This window comes from Hipposideros armiger, unplaced genomic scaffold, assembly GCF_001890085.2.
Source record: "Hipposideros armiger isolate ML-2016 unplaced genomic scaffold, ASM189008v1 scaffold_272, whole genome shotgun sequence".
NCBI lineage: Eukaryota > Metazoa > Chordata > Mammalia > Chiroptera > Hipposideridae > Hipposideros > Hipposideros armiger.
This window is the reverse complement of record NW_017731622.1, coordinates 537,970-559,173: the sequence shown is the minus strand read 5'-3', so window position 1 is coordinate 559,173 and position 21,204 is coordinate 537,970. Positions and strand designations below refer to the sequence as shown.

Genomic DNA, 21,204 nt, shown 5'->3' with positions numbered 1-21,204 from the left:
CATTGGGGAACCCTTGCAGGTTTCTGAGGAGGCAACACCCTGACTTGTATTTTGGGAGAAGCACTGCTGGCAGTATGAAAGGATTTAGAACCCTCCATCAGGGCTTTATGGAGACACATGTTACATAAACACTGAAGTGTGATGAGAAGGCCCAGCCCACCCCAGCCTCTGCCAAGGTCCTTCGGGTGCCAAACCAGCCAGGGTCTGCTGTAGAATGTGGACCAGAAGTGGGCTACACAGTCTTCCCACGAAGGACACACAGCCTTCTTGACATCAGTTCATGTTACTCCTATTTCTCCAGGAGCTAAGGAACTTGGGGTATGATTGAGAACTATGGGCCATGAGGATTTACACAGGATGTGTCAGGTGGACAATGTACCAAAGAGATAGCGCCCAGCTGGGCTAGCAAGGATAACTGACGATACCAAAAACATACGAATTGAACACTTGTGAGGGGAGCTGCATGTCATGAGACCCAGAAAATATCGGACGTTCGTTTTCTGAATGGGAAGGGAAACATGATTTGAGGAAAAGACAGATTATCCTTTTGGTCATTTATTGATCATTAGGTTAAACAAACTCATCTGCTTGTTAAGTCCCATTCCTGCTCTTTTGACTCATGCCTCTCATGGTTTTGTTGTTGTTGTTGTTGTTGTTGTTAGGACTGCCAGCTTGAAAGGCTCTAGAAATAGAAAATGGCAAAATGGCCGGAGCCCTGTCAGAGTCGGAGGCAGAATGCCATCTCGCAGTTCCTTCCACTGGGAAAAATAAAGAAGGAAGGCAGGGACAGCTTAACTAAGTAAATTTACCCCTTAATGCACAAATAGGAAATGACAGGCCCTCATGGGACTGGACACGGAAGAACTCGTGGGTCTCGTCATACCAAGGCTTGGGGAGATTGGACACAGGTCCCTGGACAAGTGGCACGCTCAGCACAGGGTCATTAGCCTGTCCTCTTGTTTTAAGAGCGTCTTGTACATTCTCCTCCAGGACTGAAGGGCATGTCAGCTCTCCCAGGATGTCTCCCAAACATAAAGGCAGTAATTTCCGTTTTCTTGGGAGAATGGTGGCTGCCTAACAAGAGATGTCATAGAAGGTGGCAGTATTTCTTGACTGTTTACTTGTTAAGCAGGAAAAAAATGTAAATAGATAGTTACAGAGACATTGAACAGGACTCTAGTTTTGTCAGAGTGGCGAGAGCCTGGCCTGAAGGTTTTGTCAGGGCGGCTCCAGGCATGGCTGTCTGATGGGAGATGGGGGCCGGGAGGGTGGGCAGCCACATCTCAGGAGAGGTGATCACTCCATGGGAGGGTGGGGGCAGGGCTGAAGGATAAGCTAAGGCAGGACCCACAACCCGCAAGGCAGGATCCTTGCAACACAGCAGGACACAGTAGTCACCCAGAAATAAAATGCACCTCAGAATGAGGCAGATCATTTACGGTGCTGAAAACCCAAATATGATCCCTTTTGAGGAGACCACCTGAGACTGTCTCTCGCTCCTGTGGCCGGAACTGGCTCCATATCCTGACACTCTTGAATGCTGCATTCAAGGACTTTGTTCCTAACCACTATGTTGTCTTTATGGAGTAGAAGAAGACATGAGGAGAAAGGAGGATAGAAAACTGAATTATAAGCATTGTACTTCATAAGAACTACTAGTATTTCATTTGCTTTTTTTTCAATGTTTGCCTATTTGCTGATTAGCTCATGGAACTAGAGGTCAGCAAGATGGAGTCCTTAGTGTGGCATCCCGGTTGGGACTCCCTATCAGGCTGACACAACCTTTCGAGTTCCAGACAGTCACAGAGAGCGTTTGAGGGCAGACAGTCTGGATGTGCTTCTGTCACTAGTCCCACCGTTCTCTATTTGAGTAGGAGGATGAGGGCGAGGACGAGGCATGTGCAGCACCTCCTGAAATTTTGCACCTCGGTCCTCCCTTTGCTTTGCTCCAGTCCTGGCCTTGCCTGATAGAACCACAGCCTTCCAGTCTGCATATTGCAAACAACTGCTGATTTTGGTAGAATTACTCAAACCATATAGTTTCTCCAAATTATAGGAATGGTTCTAAACTTGAGCATGTGTCAGAATCATCTAGAGCACCTTATTATAAAATAGAGCTTGATTCAGTAGGTCGGGGCTGGGCTGGAGAATTTGCATTTCTCTCCAGCTCCCAAGCGATGCTGATATGGCTGTTGTGGGGCAGCACTTTGAGAACCACTGGTCACACGAGTCAGAACAGTGAGAAGTTCAGTATGATGGAGGCCCTCCTCTCAGAAATGTTCAGACTTGGCATTGAGGCGCTAAATAGTTACTTAATTAAGAACACCTGTCTTGCCACCATTGGACATTAAACATGAGTCCTCCCTGATAATCAGTTACAACAGCTGGCTCTGGGCACACTCCAGGTAGCCTGACTTGTTACAGACGTATTTCAGAGTCTCCCTTCAGATCATGATGCTTTACTTCAAGTACAGCCCCTGTAAAGTGAAAAACAGTGCAAGAGCCTTGGTAGTTCCCAAAACAAATTGTGGCATGATATCAAAGGTGAGTGGGCTCTCTACTGGGCACATTTTCTGATTTCCATAAAATGCCAGGTGAGTCTTCGTTGACTGGTTTAAAAGTGTTCCGAGACAAGAAATCATGCATTAGCTCCTCTTGTTAGTCGGTGGTTTATTGAGCATCTACTGTGTCCTCTGCTGGGTTCTGGAAATAGGCTGAAGAGTAAAATAAGTGTCTATTGCCCTTAAGAAGGTTGCCCTCTAATGGATGAAACAGGCATGGAAATTATTAGCTCTGAAAGAGCATCTCTCACTTCTGTAGGAGCTCCTAGCAACGGAAAACAACTAGGAAGGCAACTTCAGGCAGAACTTTTGAAGCAAGCTTTGAGGCCTCAGACATATCCAATAGCCCACCATAGTGCCTGACATAAGACATAGTCAATAAAATTAGTATTTGCCACTTGGAAGGAAAGCTTGCAGAGGAAGGAGAAATTCGCCCACGTTTTTTCAAGCCTCCCATTCCCCAAGGGGACCATGGCATGGTGGGCCTCAATCTAAATGGGATGCTCGTAATGACAAGAAAGGTCTTCTGTGATGAGAAATGAGGTCTTAATAATCAAGCACGGAAAAGGATACAATTTTATAACCATTTTAATAACCATTTTGTCATTTTCCTTTCATAACTTTTTTTTTTTGGTTTGGTTACTTGGAATTTAATGTAAATTTCTGAAGTCCAACATTGAACCTGCTGCCACAGAAAAAGCCAGGATTTGCTGTATTTGCCTATAAGGGGAACTGTGCTCTTTAAAATATAATAACAGCTTCCTCACAGCAGGTTTGCTAGAAAAGGGATTTGTGGTTTTGCTTTAGGCTGTTGTCTTCAAGGCAAGCTTTTTTGTCTGTCTGCTGTGGCGGGGCATTTAGTTCACTTCCTGAGATTAATTGATGGCAAGTGGCATCCCTTGCCCTGCAAACCCTCAAAAAAATAATCTCTTACTCTTCATTTGAAGTCAGGCATGCTAAATTTCTACCTGTGGACTTTGTGGGTGTGAGCTGAGATTCAAGAAGCATAGATATGAAAAATGTAACTCAGTGGAGCTCCTCGCTTGCTATACAAATGTGGGGGTTCCAGGTGGAAGCCTTCAGCTATTGGGACATGGCACAAGCTCACCCGGCCCTAGCTGATCATTGAGGCCTCCCTGTGCACGTTGTCCAGACAGGGGCTCATGAGGTCATTTTCTACTGATTATCCCCACAAGCTGTGCATTTCATAAATTCTTGCAATGCTGGTCTCTGTCTGTAGCTGAGGGCACTGTGGTCTGCGGCACAGCAACAGACAATGAACAGGATTAAGCTGCCTCCTGCAAGAGGGAGGGGGCGGGATGGGGGCCGAGCAGCACTGCTTCCGGTCAGGAGACCTCTCTGTTCAAAACCTTGCCTCTCCTCTCCGTAGCTATCATCTTAGCCATGTGGCTTATACACTCTGTTTTCCACCTGTCCCAATGGGTAATGCTAACAGAAATTACCTACAAGTGTTATTGTGATGAGTAAGTCATAACGTGTAGGTAAAAGTTTTAGCACAGCAACATGTGTCAAGGTTCAACTCATAGTAGTTATCTTTCATAGTAGCAACAGTAGTAATCATAGTAGTAGCCACAGCAGCAGCAATAGTAGTAATAGTAGTAGCAGCAGCAATAGGAGTAGGAGTAGGAGTAATAGTAGCAATAGCAGCAGCACCTATAGTAGTAGTACTAGTAGTGGTGGTAGTATAGTATTAGAAGTAATGGTAATAACCCTACATCTTTATCATTGAATGGCTATACCTTTTCGGTCTCCTTTCACCATGACAAGAACTACAAATATATAACTAGGTTTTAAGCAAAGTATAAAGAATGACATTAATGGTAGTTAACACATTTTGAGGGCATGCTCTGTGTCAGGCACTGTGCTAAGTGCATGACAGGACTTGACTCATGCATATTTCAAATTGAATCCATTAAGTAATGACAATGATGAGCACTCCCATTCTACAGATAAGGAAACTGAGGCAAGGCGCACCGTAGCAGGTAGTAAGTGAGCGAAGGACTTGAGGACAGACATTTTGACTCCAGAGCCACTATGCTATATTGCCACTATGGAAATAGGTGGTTTCCTGCTCCCAGGGGTATCCACCCCCAAAGCACTTCCTTTGGAGACAGAGTCTTGGTTCAACTGAACAAATTAACTGGCTAGTGTCCAGGCTTCCGCTTATCTTTGGGTTAGGCTGTCATAGGTATTAATCTTCAAAGGTGGGTATAAGTTAAAGACCAGGGAGAAGTTCTCACTTGAGCAGAATAGATCTACTTATATATGTATGTTGGGCATAGGGGGTTGGGCCGGGGAAGGAGGGACATTGGCCCAAGTTCTTTGTATAAGATATTGGGCAGTTTTGGTATATTTCCATGTATTCCTAAATGGATGGCAAGGTGTAAACCTAAATGAATAGTTGAGACTAAGGTGGGAGAAGGGCCGTCAGGGTCATCAGTGGAATGATCTCTGATACATTTTGCCCATTTTTCTTCAAGGTGGGTTATTGTATCAGTTTCCTAGGGCTGCCATAACCAAGTATCACAGACTGGGCACCACAACACGATTTATTTTCTCACAGTTCTGGAAGCTGGAAGTCCTAGATCAAGGTGTTGGCAGGATTGGTTCCTTCTGAGGCCTTGAAAACAGGATCTGTCTCAGGCCTCTCTCCTTGGCTTGTAGATGGCCGTCTCTCCCTATGCCTTCCCATTGTTTTCCTTCTGTAGGTGTCTTTGTCCAAATTTCCTCTTCTTATAAGAACACAAGTTATGTTGGATTAGGGTCTACCTAATTTTAACTTAATTACCTCTTTAAAGAACATATTTCAAAATATGGTCACATTCTGAGGTACTGGGGGTTAGGACTTCAACATACAGACTTTATGGGGGACACAATTCAGCCCTGAACAAGTATACAGCAGCAGACATGTCTCACCTACTAGAGTTTCTATCACCCTAAAATAAGGCATATACATTGGCTAAGTGGTAAGTGACAAAGTATTGGTCTTTGGTTCCACTTAAGTGGTCTTTGAGGATTGCCTGAGAGCCTGTAGAAGTGGTTCTCTTCGTCATTTTGTAAACAGATGATGTTGGGATGATTCTTTCAGGGAGGTTTCTGTGGGTCCTCCTTTCCATGTGTAACAAATGACCTGATTCTTCTCCTGGTCCTCCCCTGATCACAGCAATATTGGTTGTGTGCTCAGTGGCAACTGTTTGGGCTTTATTCTATTAATATAAACTCCAATAACCTCAATTTTGATGTAGAAGTTCCTGTGGACAACTGACTCTTCACTCTTCACCTATGTCAGAGATCTCTCAGCAGCATAAGCCAACTTAAGGCACTTGAAATCACTGCAGGAAGAGACATGGTAAAGAAATTTATCCTGTCTGTCCAAAGGAAGTTATGCACATGTGTTACCGGAATGAATCATGTTCCAAGCTTCCTCCCAGACAGTAGAATCCAGTGAATGAGGAACAGGAACAATTCGAGCCCTAACAGAACTATAAAGTCATCAGTCTTCCATGCTTTGTGTTGCCCATCTTTGCTCTAACAACTTTTCATTTTCTCAGTGCCCTTTGGCCTTTCGATGCCCAGCAGTGGTTCAATATTTCCCAAATCCTCCTAGCCACCTCTTTCCCTAATGAGAGCATGCTGCTTGAATCAAACCTTAAAGGTCTTTTAGGCTCACCCAACATCTATCATAAAATACCCTTTATATCACCAGCTCTTCTACAATGTCTCAAATGATGAGAAATCCACTGCCTTGGGAAACAACTCATTTCATTTTTGAAAAAACTTCAATTTTTATAACATTCTTTCTTTTGGGAAACTTGATGTTTGTTCTAGCTAAATCTTGTGCACTGTTCCTAGTCTGCTCTCTATCAGTCATACTCAATCAGTTAATTCAATCTTCTTCCTGACGGCCATTGCACACCTGAAGACAGCTAGTGTGCCTGGCCTGAGTCGTCTATACCTCAGGTTAGACAATAACATAGCTGACATCTCCAACATGGTTTTGCATGCCGTTCTTCTGTTCTTTTCATCTGGGCCTCAATTCTCTGAGAGGGTCCTAATGGCTGCTAATGTATCAACACTTAAGATATACTGAGATTCCATCCCACCTTTCAGGGCTCTGATTAAATGTTACCTTCTCTGTGAAGCCTTACTTGTAACTCAAATACCAGACAATTAACCGCTTCTTTCTTGGTGTTCTCATACCGCCATATTACTTTGCTATAACACTTACCATAGTGTATCACAACTATCGATTGACATTTTGTCTCTCAGCAACATTATGGCCCTCTGTCTGACTAGGGACTGGGTCTTAATCTTTACAGTATTTTTTTTATTCCTGGCTCAGAATAGGGGATTCACGTTTATTGGTTGCTTTTCTGGTTAAAGAAACCAAAGTTCAAATTCCAGGTACCATAGCTGATCAGAAAAGGAAATACCCTTGTTCGGGGAGATTTTTGATGGTTCTCAGATCAGACCTTTTGAGGAAAATCTTGGGTGACTTATATTTAAATAGTCCAGGCCAGGCTGAAAGACCTGTGGGGAGTGCAGTGTGCAGTATGGTATCCCACTGAGACGTCCCAGATGCTTCCGGATGTTCCAGTGCCAGTCATGGCTTGCATCCCTCGTATCAAATTGTGCCTGGTGTCCCTTATCCCCCATGCCAGTTAATGAGGCTTGACATTAAAAAGCTGCCTATTTTTCCCCCTCTCATTGAGGAGTGATTGATCATCAGGCTTGTTTACTTACTTTTCTAAGATGAGGGTTGGAGGCCAGTATGACCAAGGAATGATTTCTTCCCCGGAAGAGAAGCCACCAAAATGTATGTCCTCTCTCCAAAGGCACATAGTTCCTAAAAGGAGTTTTGGCCATCTTGCTATATCAGTTGCTTGCTTGCTGATATTAGGTAAACATTGTCCTGGTTATCTTTTAAATCCTGAATGCAGTGGAGGCAGATCTCAGACCTTCCGGAGATAATGCTTCCTCTCCCACCAATAAACAGCATTCTTTGTCTTCAGGCCAAATTTATTAAGATCCTCTTGCACCTAAACTATGTTCTTCTAAGGCTGGGACGAGTTCCTTCTGTTCATTTACTCAAACCTCTTCTCTGTTGTGGTTTTTGTCCACCTGCATATCCCAGAAAGTGGCTATCTATAGAACTATTACACATTCTTCAAGGACAAAAAAAATTCAACCTTTCCTCTCGCTCTGACCTGTGACCAGTTCTTATCAGCAACTGCCTTTTTATTTTAGCATATTTGACTGAGTTCAGGATTTGAAAGGCAGCCTGGTGCTTTACAACACCTCAAGACTTCCCAGCAACCCAGCTACTGAGGTGCTATTCCAAGGGGGATGCTCTTCTCCTTTAAGACGCAATACGACAGTTCCTATTGCAATCTAGCATGTTCATTGAAGTTAACTTTGCAGGATTGCCTCACGTGGTATTTGTCATTTGGCGTAGCCTGAAAGCAAATTCTCAGGAATAAATAAATGCAGTCAGAGTTTTCCCATCTTAAGTGGGGCTGGGAGGCTATTGGGAGGGTCATGACAGATATCCTGAAAGCTTAATTCTAGGTCTGTGGACCATGTAGGAGGGATTGCTGTCCCCCTCTCTGTGTTCTGAACATATAAATAAGAAGCATCAGAGACATTTCAGAGGGAGAAATACTAAAAGCTACATAAAGGTCACTTTTTGATGCCTGAAGTAGACCATTTAAAAAGTAACATCACTTTACCATAAATATGTGGAATTTGAACATATTTATATTTTCTGTCTTGAACGGACAATATTACTCAGGGAAAATAGCTCCACTGCACAGAAAGCTAGTGACTCCTGGGACATTGTTCTAATTGTATATGCTCATTGTTGTAGAAACCCTAATGACCCCCTCAACACCGAGGCACAGAATCACCATCAGAGATAGATCTGGACAATGGATATGGCCCATAATGCAAGAGTGCATTTCTCATGCTGGAAGCTTGTTAGGCCTGCCTCGTTCTATGGTAATGCTTAAGGTTTTTGGTGAGGCTCTGCCAATCCACTGGAGGGAAGGCCTCTGTAGAAGCGCCTTCCTTTTCCACTAGTAAACAAGGCAAGAGAGGGTGAATGTAGCCCTGAGAATTCAAGACGAGTTTATTAAGATGCATCTGAGCTTGAGGCTCTCATGCAGGAATGCTGCAGTCAGGAGGTGAGGCGGGGTGGGGGGGGGAGCCTCATTGGACGGTTAGTGCAAATGCAGTTGTCAAGGCAGTGAGAGAGAGTGTTGCTTAGCATTGAAATCATGTATTCCAGATGTGGGCATTTGGTAGTCAATCTGTTCTGAAGTGACATGCTGCTGAATGTTTAAAGGGCTTCAGCCGGGTAGAGCACAATCTGATTGGGCAAATTGCTAAAATATTTAAAGTGCAGCCTGTTAAAGCTTTTACTGCGAAGAGAACCACGTCAGAAGTCGTAGTCAGAAAAAGCAAGTAATTGGCTTTCCACCCTCATGCCAGTCAGTCAGCATGAGACTCTATTCCTATTCCTTCCTCTTCATTGCCAATGCTAATAACAACACTTTGAGTGTGTCTGTGTGTGTGTGTATATGCATGTGTGTGCATGCATGCACACTGGAGAGATTGGATAGCTGGTAAAATGAGAGGAATGGGAATTACATATCCATAAAAAAAGAGACCAAATTCGCAAAATGATGTGAAGGCCATTTTGGATGAAGGGGAACAGGAGAGAATGGCAGAATCATTACCTGACAAAGGTCACTTGCCCTTCCAGGTGGTGGTGGTTTGGGGCAGTTTTCTTTGAAACGGATGGGTTTTACAAGCGCAGGAACGGCCATCAGTGACAACCCTTTCCTCGGCATCTTTCAACTCCTCTGAGATGTAACTCGGGGCACTTTCCATGGATAATTTATCACATTTTCCACTTAGGTTTTCCTGTCCTTTCTCTCCAGGCATGACCCCTTGTTAATTCCTGGCAATGATCAGATTGACAACATGGACTCCAACGTGAAGAAGTACGACTCTACCGGGATGTTTCACTGGTGCGCGCCCAAGGCGATAGAGAAAGTCATCCTGGTGAGTGACAGGCCGTGGAACTGATGACATCCACTCTGTCCCAAGCTATGTTCGCTAGGAATATGGCTTTCCTAACTGGATTCTGGGATAAGACTGTCCCGGGTCCTAATTATTTTTGATCATTGAAATTCGGGACACATATTGAAGCAGCTAGAACTCTCATCTGAACATGAACCAAGAGCAGAATTTTTCATCTCTGAATATTTATTGGTTCATTAAAATAGGGAGCGATCAGCATGCTGCATGAAAGGCATCATGGGAGGCTGTGTGTACCATAAATTCTCTGGCTATGGCTCTGGGGCCAGAGCCTGCCTATGCCAGTTAGTAGCTACATGGCCTTGGGCAAGTCATTTGACCTCTTTCCACTTCAGCTCTCTTATCTGTAAGAAAATGAGATGAGAATGACCCTAACTCATCGGGTTGTAGTGAAAATTAAAACCTAGCATATGACTCAACAAAGTTAACTCTTTATCATTATTATTAAATGCCATGGAGAAATATGAAAGCTGCCTGTATTATTATTTGTTTATAGCAATATCTGGTGTTTGTCTAGATAACAGCTTTGCATATTTGTGATCCTTCTTAGCACACCATGTAGACAGGCAAAATGCATTTGCAGATGATGCCAGTAGTGAACCATGGGTCACCTCTGGAAGGCAGGAGCTCAGAGCCCTATTTCATGGTTGGCTCATCTCCTTGGCCGCCATGGGCTTCTTCTAGTTTGTCCCAGGAATGTCAGCATAGACAACAAGCCATTCTCCTCTTTAGACTTCCCTATTAGCAGCTGGAGATTTTAGTGCCTGCATCAGCTTTCCCACAGTTTATTGTCTTGCGAATCCATGGAAAATGGATTAATAATCAGAAAGGTCAGATGGAAGGGTTCTTTCTCCCTGTGCCTCTAATCCCCAGATTGCTCCCTTATGTCAGCCAGGAAAATCCTATCATTTCTGGTGTCATGGCCACCCTTCCTAAAAAAGAACTGTTCTGGCTCTTTAGAATGGCTTTGTACACCAATCCACCAGATTTTTTTCCTGCGCTTTATCTGAATGTGTGTGTGTGTGTGTGTGTGTGTGTGTGTGTTCTCAATTTAATTGTAACCAAGAATGAGGAGCCAATGCGGCACTGCGCTAGAGGCTGTCTTAGAGGTGTGAAAGTTGCAGACAAAAGCACAGAAAGTCAGAATTCTCAGGAAACAGCCACTGTCCAATTTACCAGGAGTGCAATTTGTTCTAAGCACAAAGGTGCTTGTGTAGTTACATCCTGATACTCTATCCATCACACTTTTGCCCTGATGACGTAACACAGCCTAGTGCTGTTACCCACGTGAGGCAGGTCACAGGCTGGGTGCCATATCTGGGATCCAAGGTTTTAATAACTAATGGACATCCGATCAAAGTCCCCTACCAGCATGGAAGAGCTTAGGGAGGCGAGTTGCTGCTGTTCTCATCTGAAAAGTAACATCATTTAACAAAACATTTATAACACGTTTTTTATGTGCTAGGCACTGCTATTGTTGCTGGGGGTACTACCTCTCCTATATCTTGTATTCTAGTAGGGGCTAAGAGAAGATGTCCAGGTGGACAAATGAATATGTAATAACATGTCAGATATTGATAAAGTGCTATGAAAAAAAAGCAGAGTCATGGGCTGGAAAGAGACAAGGTGTGCTATTTAGCCAGCGTGGTCCAAGAAGCCCTCTCTAAAGTCACATTGGAGCCGAGATGACAATGCTCAGATGTTTTGTGATGTGTGTACCTACTGGGTGCAGGACACTAACCACTTAAGGGGTTAAAGCATAAGAGATGGCCTCAATCTTGAGGAAATGATCATCTAATTGGAGAGAAGACATAAAATGTAACCATGAAGCAATATATTTAAAGTTAAGTGTTAAGAGGCACAAAGTGCTATTCAAATCTAAGGGAACGACTAGCAAACATCTAAGTGGCCGGGGAAGTCATACTGGCTACAAACAGGTAGTGCTTTGAAGGGTTCAAGGCCAGTAAGGCCCGCTTGGGTGAGGCCTTGAAGGATGTATAGGAGACACAAGATGCACGTGTGAATAGTTTCTCTCGTGGGTCATAAACCTGGAAGAATCAGACCCCGCAGGGCTGAGGCCCAGGAATTGGGATCTTCACAAGAATCCCCCGGTGATATTGCTGTGGCTGATGTAAGGATTGGTGTTTTGGTCTCCAGAGCTAGCCTTCTGGGGTCAGCATCTGTGCCTCGGCCACTCTGCTAACTGGCTATTCTAGATTTCCTGCCCCTCCTCTGGGCCCAGTTTGTATTCCTCAGGCTTGTGACCTGGCCAACTAAAAATAATTAGAAGCCCATCCCAGCACATTACAGACTAGTTGACCCCCTACTGGTGGTACCCAGGCACACGTACTTTCCTGAAGCCAAGATAACTAACTCCAGGTCTTCTTCATGAAGCGGTGATGTGAGGTGTGACTCTCCAGTAGTTCCACCTTGGTCACAGTTTATAAAACATTTCTGACAGCCTGTGTCTTAGGTGTTCCTGTACAGTTGCAGAGGGAAACCAATAATGGTGACAGTCGCTATTTTATTCTAACGATCAGGGAGCAAAAGCTCGCTTCTTCCTGTCCTTGGGGGTTACTGTAATAACCCTGACATTGTCGTGCATTGCAATATTGGCATTTAAACAATCAATACACTGGTCAATTCTAGAGATTAAATGGAGCAGAGTTTGATACATCCAGTGGACATTAATATGCCTTGCCCAAAGCATTGTAAGCCACGTGGGCCATCCAGGCACGCAGTGGGTGGACAGGGAGGAAAGCAGGCAAGGTGGGAGGGATTGGACCAGAAGGAGAGGAAGACAAAGGCCCACTGCTGGTCTTTCTGTGTTCTCTTCACTAATACAGTGAGTAGGACAACCAGCAGTGGCTAACCATTTGCATTTTCTGGGAAGCTGGGTTCCTTCTCTAACGGGGGTGATTTGATTCTTTCATTTGCCTCCTATGTAGATACAGGCCTAGGGTTGGGGAAAGACAGGCTATTGACTTTCTGATCTATCTCTAGATCCTTTTAATGATTATTTGGGAATCTTCCTTTGGTGATTTATGCAGGCGAGCCACTCTAGGCATGCTTCTGGAAACCCCAAGGCAGCAGTGCACAGGGGTCAGCAAACTTTTTGTAAAGAGTCATTAATAAATAATTTAGATTTTACTGGCCAAATGGTCTCTGTCACAGCTAATCAACTCTGCTGTTATAATGTAAAAGCAACCATTGGCAATACCTAATGAGTAAGATTGTCTGTGTTGCAATAAAATGTTATTAGAATTTGAATTTCATATAATTTCCACATATTAGGAAATATTCTTCTTTTGATTTTTTTTCAACCATTTTAAAATGTAGAAACCAATCTTAGCTCACCGGCCATGACCATAAAATGTGAGCAGTGGACCAGATTTGGCCTTTGGGCCATAGTTTGTCAGCGCCTGGCTTAGGATATCATGTTCTACCTACTGACACAATGATGTACTAATCATCTCATAGATGAGCCTAGAACGCAAAACAAAAATTTCTTGAGCTGAGACCAACATAGGATCTGACCATTTTATCATCATCTCAGCAAGAGTCAAAAAGGGCAGTTCACTTTATCAACAATTTAATCGAAACTAAGTCTCCCCTTTCCAAATACCATCAATATTGCTATTCCCTCTGACTTTTGCTCTGAAAATCATTATGAAAGATTGCCTGCTCATAGGTATGTGTGGCATATCTTTTTAAAATCTTTCATCACAAAAGATAGTGAAGTGTGTAGATATATGTTTCCATATATTTATTACACTAATTAAGTTCAGACAATTAAGTTCACGAAGTCATCCTAGAAAAAGTGCTACATACCTCATTGCTGAATATCACTATGGTCACCTTCAAAGTACTCCTCTTGGGAAGCTATGCACTGATGCCAGCACCTAGTCCACCCTTCAAAGCAATTTTGGAACTCTTTTTCTGAAATGGCCATCAGAGCTGTCATCGTATTACCCTTGATGTCCTGAATGTCATCAAAATGTCTTCCTTTCAATATTTCCTTCATCTTTGGGTAAAGAAAGAAGTCATTGGGGGCCAGATCAGGTGAGTAGGGAGGGTGTTCCAATACAGTTATTTGTTTATTGGCTAAAACCTCCCTCACAGACAGTGTCATGTGAGCTGGTGCATTGTCGTGATGCAAGAGCCATGAATTGTTGGCGAAAAGTTCAGGCCATCTAACTTTTACACTCAGCCTTTTTTAGCACTTCCAAATAGTAAACTTGGTTAACTGTTCAGTTGGTACAAATCCATAATGAAGAATCCCTGTACTATCAAAAAAGGTTAACATCGTTGCAACAAGTTCGCGAACTTAATTGTCAGACCGTACACACATACTCACATTATAAATATATATGGCATGTGTATAACATTGTTGAAATAACAATAATAGTGACAATAGCATGCTGTAAGCACTCAACAAATGTTTGCTCGCTCCTTTACACACGTGATTGTTTTAGTTCTTACCAGAGCCCTATGAGGTCTTCTCTCCAGTGTTCATGCCCTTTTCCCTGTTACAGACTCGAAGTGAAGCCGCCATGACCGTTCTAAGTGGCCATGTCGTGGTCTGCATCTTTGGCGATGTCAGTTCAGCCCTGATTGGCCTCCGGAACCTGGTGATGCCACTCCGTGCCAGCAACTTCCATTACCACGAGCTCAAGCACATTGTGTTTGTGGGCTCCATTGAGTACCTCAAGCGGGAATGGGAGACGCTTCATAACTTCCCCAAAGTGTCCATATTGCCTGTAAGTCCAAGGTCATATTATTGATGTTTGTTTGTTTGTTTTTTTTCTCCCTTCCTTTCATTCACAAAAGAAAACCCCAGATGGCTATAATAGTTGTAGGTTTGAACATGCCTCTTTATCTGTTTATGGGCCTGAGGACTCAGTCTTTCCCCTGTGCTCTGTCTAGGACTATCCAAACCCCGGAGACCTTATTAAAAGGAATTTGTAGCCAAGTTCAGTCGCTCATCAGACATGAAGTTTAGCTGGTATCAGATGTATTAACCATATCAGTGTCTAAACACTTTCTCTTTTGCCTACCCAAACCTCGTGCTGTGTGATAGTATGATGCTTAGAGCAGAATTTACTTATGGAACTATTTATATCATTTTACTTATGATATTATTAATGCTTAGGGAAATATTGATTGTATCACATTCTATTTTTAACTAAATGTATTTAACAGAGTTCTTTATTTATTTCTGCTGTACAGAAGGCCAATCCCTCCTGCTGGTCAACCCCTACCTCCCATTCATTTAGAAGTCCAGCAGTGATAGCTTTGTGTGTGCATGAACATGGATGCTTGTGATACTCTTGATTACAAAACACTGGTACCCAAAACTAAAAGAAAAGTTTGGGACTCCACAATTTAGTGCGAGGGCGTGGGATACATGACCTGGGAGTCATGTAACTAACTACTTCCTAATCATTAATCGATATATTTGCCACGAACTTTAAACATTGTATTGTATATTTCAACATTTGATATAGTTCGCCATGTCACAAATCAATGCAAATATCACTTATTCTCCACACATTTTTCTTGGAAGTTCTTATCCCTGAAATTGAGGAACATGAATTTGATGCTACATTTCAAGAGGTCTGGGTTTTTTCCCACTTATGGAGCTGAAATTCGTTATTTTTATTATCAGCTTCTAGAACCTCAAAAATGGAAAACAAAGAATCAAGTAATATAAGTCAATAAAGAACACATAAGGACCTGCCCATAAGTAATCTGCATTAATAGCCACCATTTGTCCTTACATATATGCCAGGCATGATAGGTGCTCAATAAATATTTAAAGAAGTAAGAAAAATATAGACAGATATCTTTTGGATGCTGGGCCAAAAACTCTCTGATTTAATAAGCACATGTAGTTAAAAGTAGGCAGAAAAACAAACAGTCATACATAGAAGAGCATAAACAGATATACACCTTGCTAATTTCAGACGTGATCGATTTGATTCTGTTTTTCCACCATTATCTTCCTACACGTAAGCTTACACACAGTCCCCTGGGAACTCATGGACTGGGGTCTAAAAGTATTTTGTAAGGAGCTTATGATTTTTCTGGGCTACATGAGTCTGTGTGTATGTGTGATGTTTGGGGTGTGTGTATGTGTATGTGTTTCCTTCTCCTGCCCTTGTACACATCCACTCACCTGCCTGCTTCTATGTGAGTGAGCTTTTATATTTGCATGTCCTATTGAAACCCTCCAAAATTTAGCATGCTCAAACACAAGATACTTGTACAAAATGGGCCTTCTATGTCTTCACACATTTCATTGTTTAAGCAGTGTCTCACAGATAGGACCAGCCCTGAGAAACACAAGGTATTTCTACTTACATCATTTGTATTTCTTGAGTTTTGAAATCATGTGTATACAACTGTGCAGGGATTGTCTTATATCACAATTACTGCTGGCTTCCCTACAAGATGAAAATTAAAAGAATATGGATGTAGGCAATTGAGGCTTATGCACTGGTGAAATGATTCAGGTAGTTGGTCAGACATTTTGTATGAAGAAACCCCAGGAAGAGAGGGGATTCTTCTCCTTCCCTCCTAAGATACTGCTCTGGAGTCTGGAATTACAGTAGTAGCTTCCCAGACCCATCATATTAAATGCCTCTTCCTCCTTAGTTCCTCTTTGAGGCAGTATTCTGGGGCTGAGAATAGCATCACGACTGCCACTGAATCATAAAAGAGGGTCAATGCCCTTGACCTCCGCAGCCAAGTCAATCTTCTCAAAGCCCCTTTTCCAGGAAGCAGAACCAGAGCAAGACTCCAGAGATAGAAGGCAGTTGGCAAACCCCCTCCCTACACGGTCTGGTGAGGTGAAGGGTACTGGAGCGTCCATAAAGGCCACGCAGAAGCTGGATTCAAGCTCAGGACCAAGGAGGCCGGGGACTGGATGTGAACTCCAACATGATGCCCCTCAGGAGCTTGGCCATGAGATGGATGGTCTGATGGGTTCTGCTGCTACCCCTCCCGAGGACACAAAGCCTGTGGAGCACATGCCCCTCACTTCCAACACTGACCTTTCTGTTCACCTGTGGGTGCCTTCCAACATCTTGCTCATTATCTCCTTCGTCTAGGTTTTTCTCCCACTGTTTTTAGTTGTTACGGGATTTTTAAAACATCTGCTTACTGGCTTATTTATTTTTTAATTACACTAGTAATATACAAACACATTCTTTTTATAAAATATTCAAACAATAATGAAGTATGTAAAGTGAAAAACAAACTTTTTCCCTTCACCCCCCCAATCTTATTCTCCTCCCCAGAGGTAATTACCGTTATTAGTGTGTTTTTCCTGAACTTTCTCTCTGAGTGTACTTGCATTTATAAATACATCCATAAATACATAGTTTCATTTGGAGCTTCTCTTTTTACATAAATGAAATTATACTTTCAGATTGTCTAGAACTAGTGTTTTTTATTTTCCCACTTATCTCTCTATTTTAGTGATTCTCCCAAGGTGATACCTGCATGGAGAGTTGTTTCATTCCCTTTACCTGCTGCACAGACTTTGATTATATATACGTCCAGTGATATATTTAACCATTCCTGTGTTGTTGGACAATTAGGCAGTTTTCTTGTGTTTTCTCTTGCTGAAAACATGCCATAAAATTATATGACCTGAAGCTTCGCTCCTTTCCATCTCACTTTTGCAAGATGCACATTCCACTTCCTCCCCCATCCTCCAAGTGGAGAAGCACTTTCAGCCCACCTCATCCCACCATGCTCTCAGCTATTTCCCCTCAGCTGCCCTGGAAATTCTACTTGGAGCTGCTGTCTTTTGCTTGAGACAGAAGTGACCTGCTACTAAATAAACAGGCATGTGAAAGCCAGCCCCTCGTTATGTTCTGAAAGCCAGAGGTTGCCACAGGACAGTTACTTAAATCAAGACAATTTCCAGGCAGGAAGGAGATGTAGCACCCTGGCATTATTCGCCTTCCTCGTTTGTTAGTAATAGCTTGATTGAGTATTGAGAGCAAGCCTAAAATGCTGCCATCAGCACCGACTACCCTTTAGATTAGCACACAGCTCCTATTCCCTTGAACGTACTTAGGCCAGCTTAATGTCAAGGCATAAAAAAGGTACTTGTTAAATAATTTCCCAGAGCTCCGGCACAATCTTTAATTTGTTTTTATTTTTTCCCCCTCTTTCCCTCTCGTCCCTCAGTCTCATTTTTTGCTTCTCCTTTTCTTTTTCTTCCCTCTATGCCAAAGGGTACGCCATTAAGTCGGGCTGATTTAAGGGCCGTCAACATCAACCTCTGTGACATGTGTGTTATCCTGTCAGCCAATCAGAATAATATTGATGATACTTCGCTGCAGGACAAGGAATGCATCTTGGCGTCACTCAACATCAAATCTATGCAGTTTGATGACAGCATCGGGGTCTTGCAGGCTAATTCCCAAGGTAAGGACAGCCTGTAATACTCCTCTCTTGTGCCTACAGGGGACAGCGGCTGGCAAGAGGGATATCCTTCACTCAGTAATTCAAAGAGGCTCACATCAGCCTTCCTGGCAGTGAAACCTGCGGCCACTGCAAAGGGGCATCTGCTGCCTCTTCTTGCCATCCCAGGGAGCTGGGTTAAGACCTGGACACCCACACTCAGAACAGGCTGCCTGCCCAGAGAATAAGCCAGACTTTAAATTGCCCCTGCCTCAGCCTTCACAAGCAGTGGCTGTATGACCAGGGTCGCCTACTAACTGTCAGAACACTGAAAAGATGCTGGCTGAACAACTCCCATTGTTTCTCCCCAGAATATAGCTTTGCCATTGACCTGCATTAGGCTTTGCCATTGCTAGAGCTTCACGGGGGTGTCAAGCTTTACATTGTTATACGCTGACCAAGGGATGGTGATCTCTGGAGAATGGGGACTGTGTGGACACTAAAAGTCATTTATTAAGGGGTAATGCTCCTCGGTCCACGCATTCTATAGGAGGCACCACAGCCCTAAAATGATACATGTTTGCCATCTCTGCTCTGCCCCAGTCTTCCCTGACATTTTCTCTGGGATCCTGGACAGATAACTGCAAGATGTCATCTAGGAGTCTCAGAGAGGCAACGCAGCAAAAATCCTCTAACGAACAACCTCACTAATCAGGGCCTTAGCAGGATAGGGTGTGAAGCATTTCCCTCTGAGTAACACCACTGCATAGGCTTGCCATGAACTGTAGGGTCACAGTCATATGTGGTGTACTTGATGGGTAGCATTGGGTACCTGATGGGGACTTGAGTCCCATCACTGCGGGATCAAAGGGAGAAGGCGCACAGCCCACGAGGACTATAGCTGCTGGGATGTGAGTGCCATCTTACTGATGAGATGAAGCTTGGCCCATCATGCAGTTTAGACCTGTGTGCCTCGTCATCTTCTGTCAACTCAGCATCACCACCACTTCCTTCTAACGTCCGCCCGACATTGCAGTGAAGCCAGGAACATTAATTTCCAGAATCTTCTTCCTTGCATGGTCTTAGCTGGAGTCTGCCAATGAAAGAGGGGCCTGGGAGAGAGCTGGAAACGCAGAAAAAAAAAGAGCCCTTGATTCTCTGAAGGCAGCTGCAGCCAGACCCTGAGCCGATGTGAGGTTTAAAGCAGCACTCAGGGGAGCTTTCTGAGAACCACTGGCTTTGCTGGTTGAAGGGACTGGGAGGGCAGGGTGTGGGCTTCTCTGCGTCTGAGAGTCACAGCACCTTCTGGTGAAAGCTCAGGAGAACCTTTCACTTGGCATTGCAAGTGAAATGGCTAATGGGGGCCTCTTTCAATTGCCCCTACAGCCCTTCCAATGGTTGTGTCAATCTCTGATTTTCTTTATACTTGGAATAGAGTAGCTTCTATTCTTGACATAACCCTGACTGATACAGCCTGAAGCCCAGTTTTGATCTCTCCATGCCACCATCCTCCCTCTCTCCCCCAAATCTGAATCTTGGCATCCACTTGCTCAGCCATGCCTGCAGGACTCAGGACAAACATGTGTGCTCTTGGACCAGAGTATTCATGCATCCTTACGGAAAGTTTTTCTAGCATGATACAATGTAACATGAAAAATGTGCCTTAACATGGAGAAGGTAGAGTCCTCATGGGGGTTTGTGTTCGGACACTTGCCACTGCATGTTACTTGGTCCCCTAAACTCACAAAACCTCTTTTCCCTTTTCTCTTTTCGCATTCCCTTTTGGTGTCACTATTATAGCCCACATGGTGTCAGAACTGACCCAGCCTAGGGATTCTGGACCAGACACTTTCTAAAATGATCTGAGATGTGATGGCTGGTTGTCAAAAACAATTACAGAGAATGGTGGCATACCCCGTGCTGGATGGTATATCTGATGTGACAGTTGGGTCTATGAGATGCAGTTTTAATGTACAGCAGGCAGGACTGCAGTGAAATTATATCAAGCAGGTGAAGCCACTTCTTGCTGGTCAGCAAACATCAGCTCGGAACCACTTTACAGCTCTTTACCAGCAACTAAGTGCCTTTATTTACAGAGCGCCTGTCACTTTCCTTTGGCTGGAGAGCTGGTATATTATTTAGCGCGCATTTATCTGGGGAAAACATTTCAATTTAAATCAGCTGGTACAACAGTGGCTCTTGCCAGACTGTTTCCCTGTGGTTCTAAAAGACAAAAACTGAGCCTGATCTGGGAAGGGAGGGTGAGCAGAGGGAGGAAGGGTTCATTCTCAGAGAACAGCTTGAGTTAGTGCCTGAAAAGAGGGAGTGTGTGATTGAGTTTCCCATCATGCTTTCACAGCAAGGTAGGAAAGCAGCATCTTACAGTTTCTTCCTGCCTAACCTTCCAGTAAGGGTGACTCGTAGGGAAAGAAAGAGGAATACATGAGTGCCCACTATGTGTCAGTTACTATCAAGGCTCAGGACACAAAGGTGACATGGGCTCAGCCACTCACTATCCTTGAGGGGCTCAGGTGAGTGGAGGAGGCACCCCCACAAATAGTTACTGTACAGTGAGACAAGGAACAGGCTAGGAATACAGGAGCACAGAGGTCTTTTTATTTTCTATATTTCAAGGGCTTGAGAAGGCTTCCAAGGAAAGCTGACATTTGTGGATTAGTTGAATAAATGTGGCTCTGGAGTATTCGCATGACTGAGGAGCTGAATTTTTCCTTTCATTTAATTTTAATACATTTCAATTTAAAGAATAGCACGTGGCTAGTGATTCCATATTGGACAGCATGGGTCTAGAGCACAGGCTTGTTGCCTTGCTAAGGGTCTGGAATTATAGGAAGATGATGATTCAATTCATCTTTTTAAAAGGTAACAGGCAAAAATATGTGCATGGGTTAGAGGTGGAGAGAGATGGTGGATGAGCTATGTAAGAAGACTACCGCAATGAACTGGAAGGGGTGGGATGAGGGCTGACAGCACAGCTTTAGTGATGTCAGTAGCTAGGGCAAGACCAGTTGGGTGGAAGGAGGTGGGGATGAGCAAGGAAGAGCTGTTGAGAATAAGTTTCGAGGCTGGCTACTGGGTGGATATA

At 43.7% G+C, this 21,204-nt stretch overlaps 1 protein-coding gene across 40 annotated transcripts in view; it reads left to right on the top strand.

Moving 5' to 3' along the window:
• Positions 1-21,204, top strand: part of KCNMA1 (potassium calcium-activated channel subfamily M alpha 1) — a 744,819-nt gene that overhangs the window by 646,153 nt on the left and 77,462 nt on the right. For all 40 annotated transcript variants that reach the window (XM_019657024.1, XM_019657023.1, XM_019657013.1 and 37 more), the window contains 3 exons: positions 9,524-9,647; positions 14,219-14,443; positions 17,933-18,125. In XM_019657024.1, the coding sequence (XP_019512569.1) occupies positions 9,524-9,647; positions 14,219-14,443; positions 17,933-18,125 (542 nt within the window). The remainder of the gene's footprint in view (positions 1-9,523; positions 9,648-14,218; positions 14,444-17,932; positions 18,126-21,204) is intronic.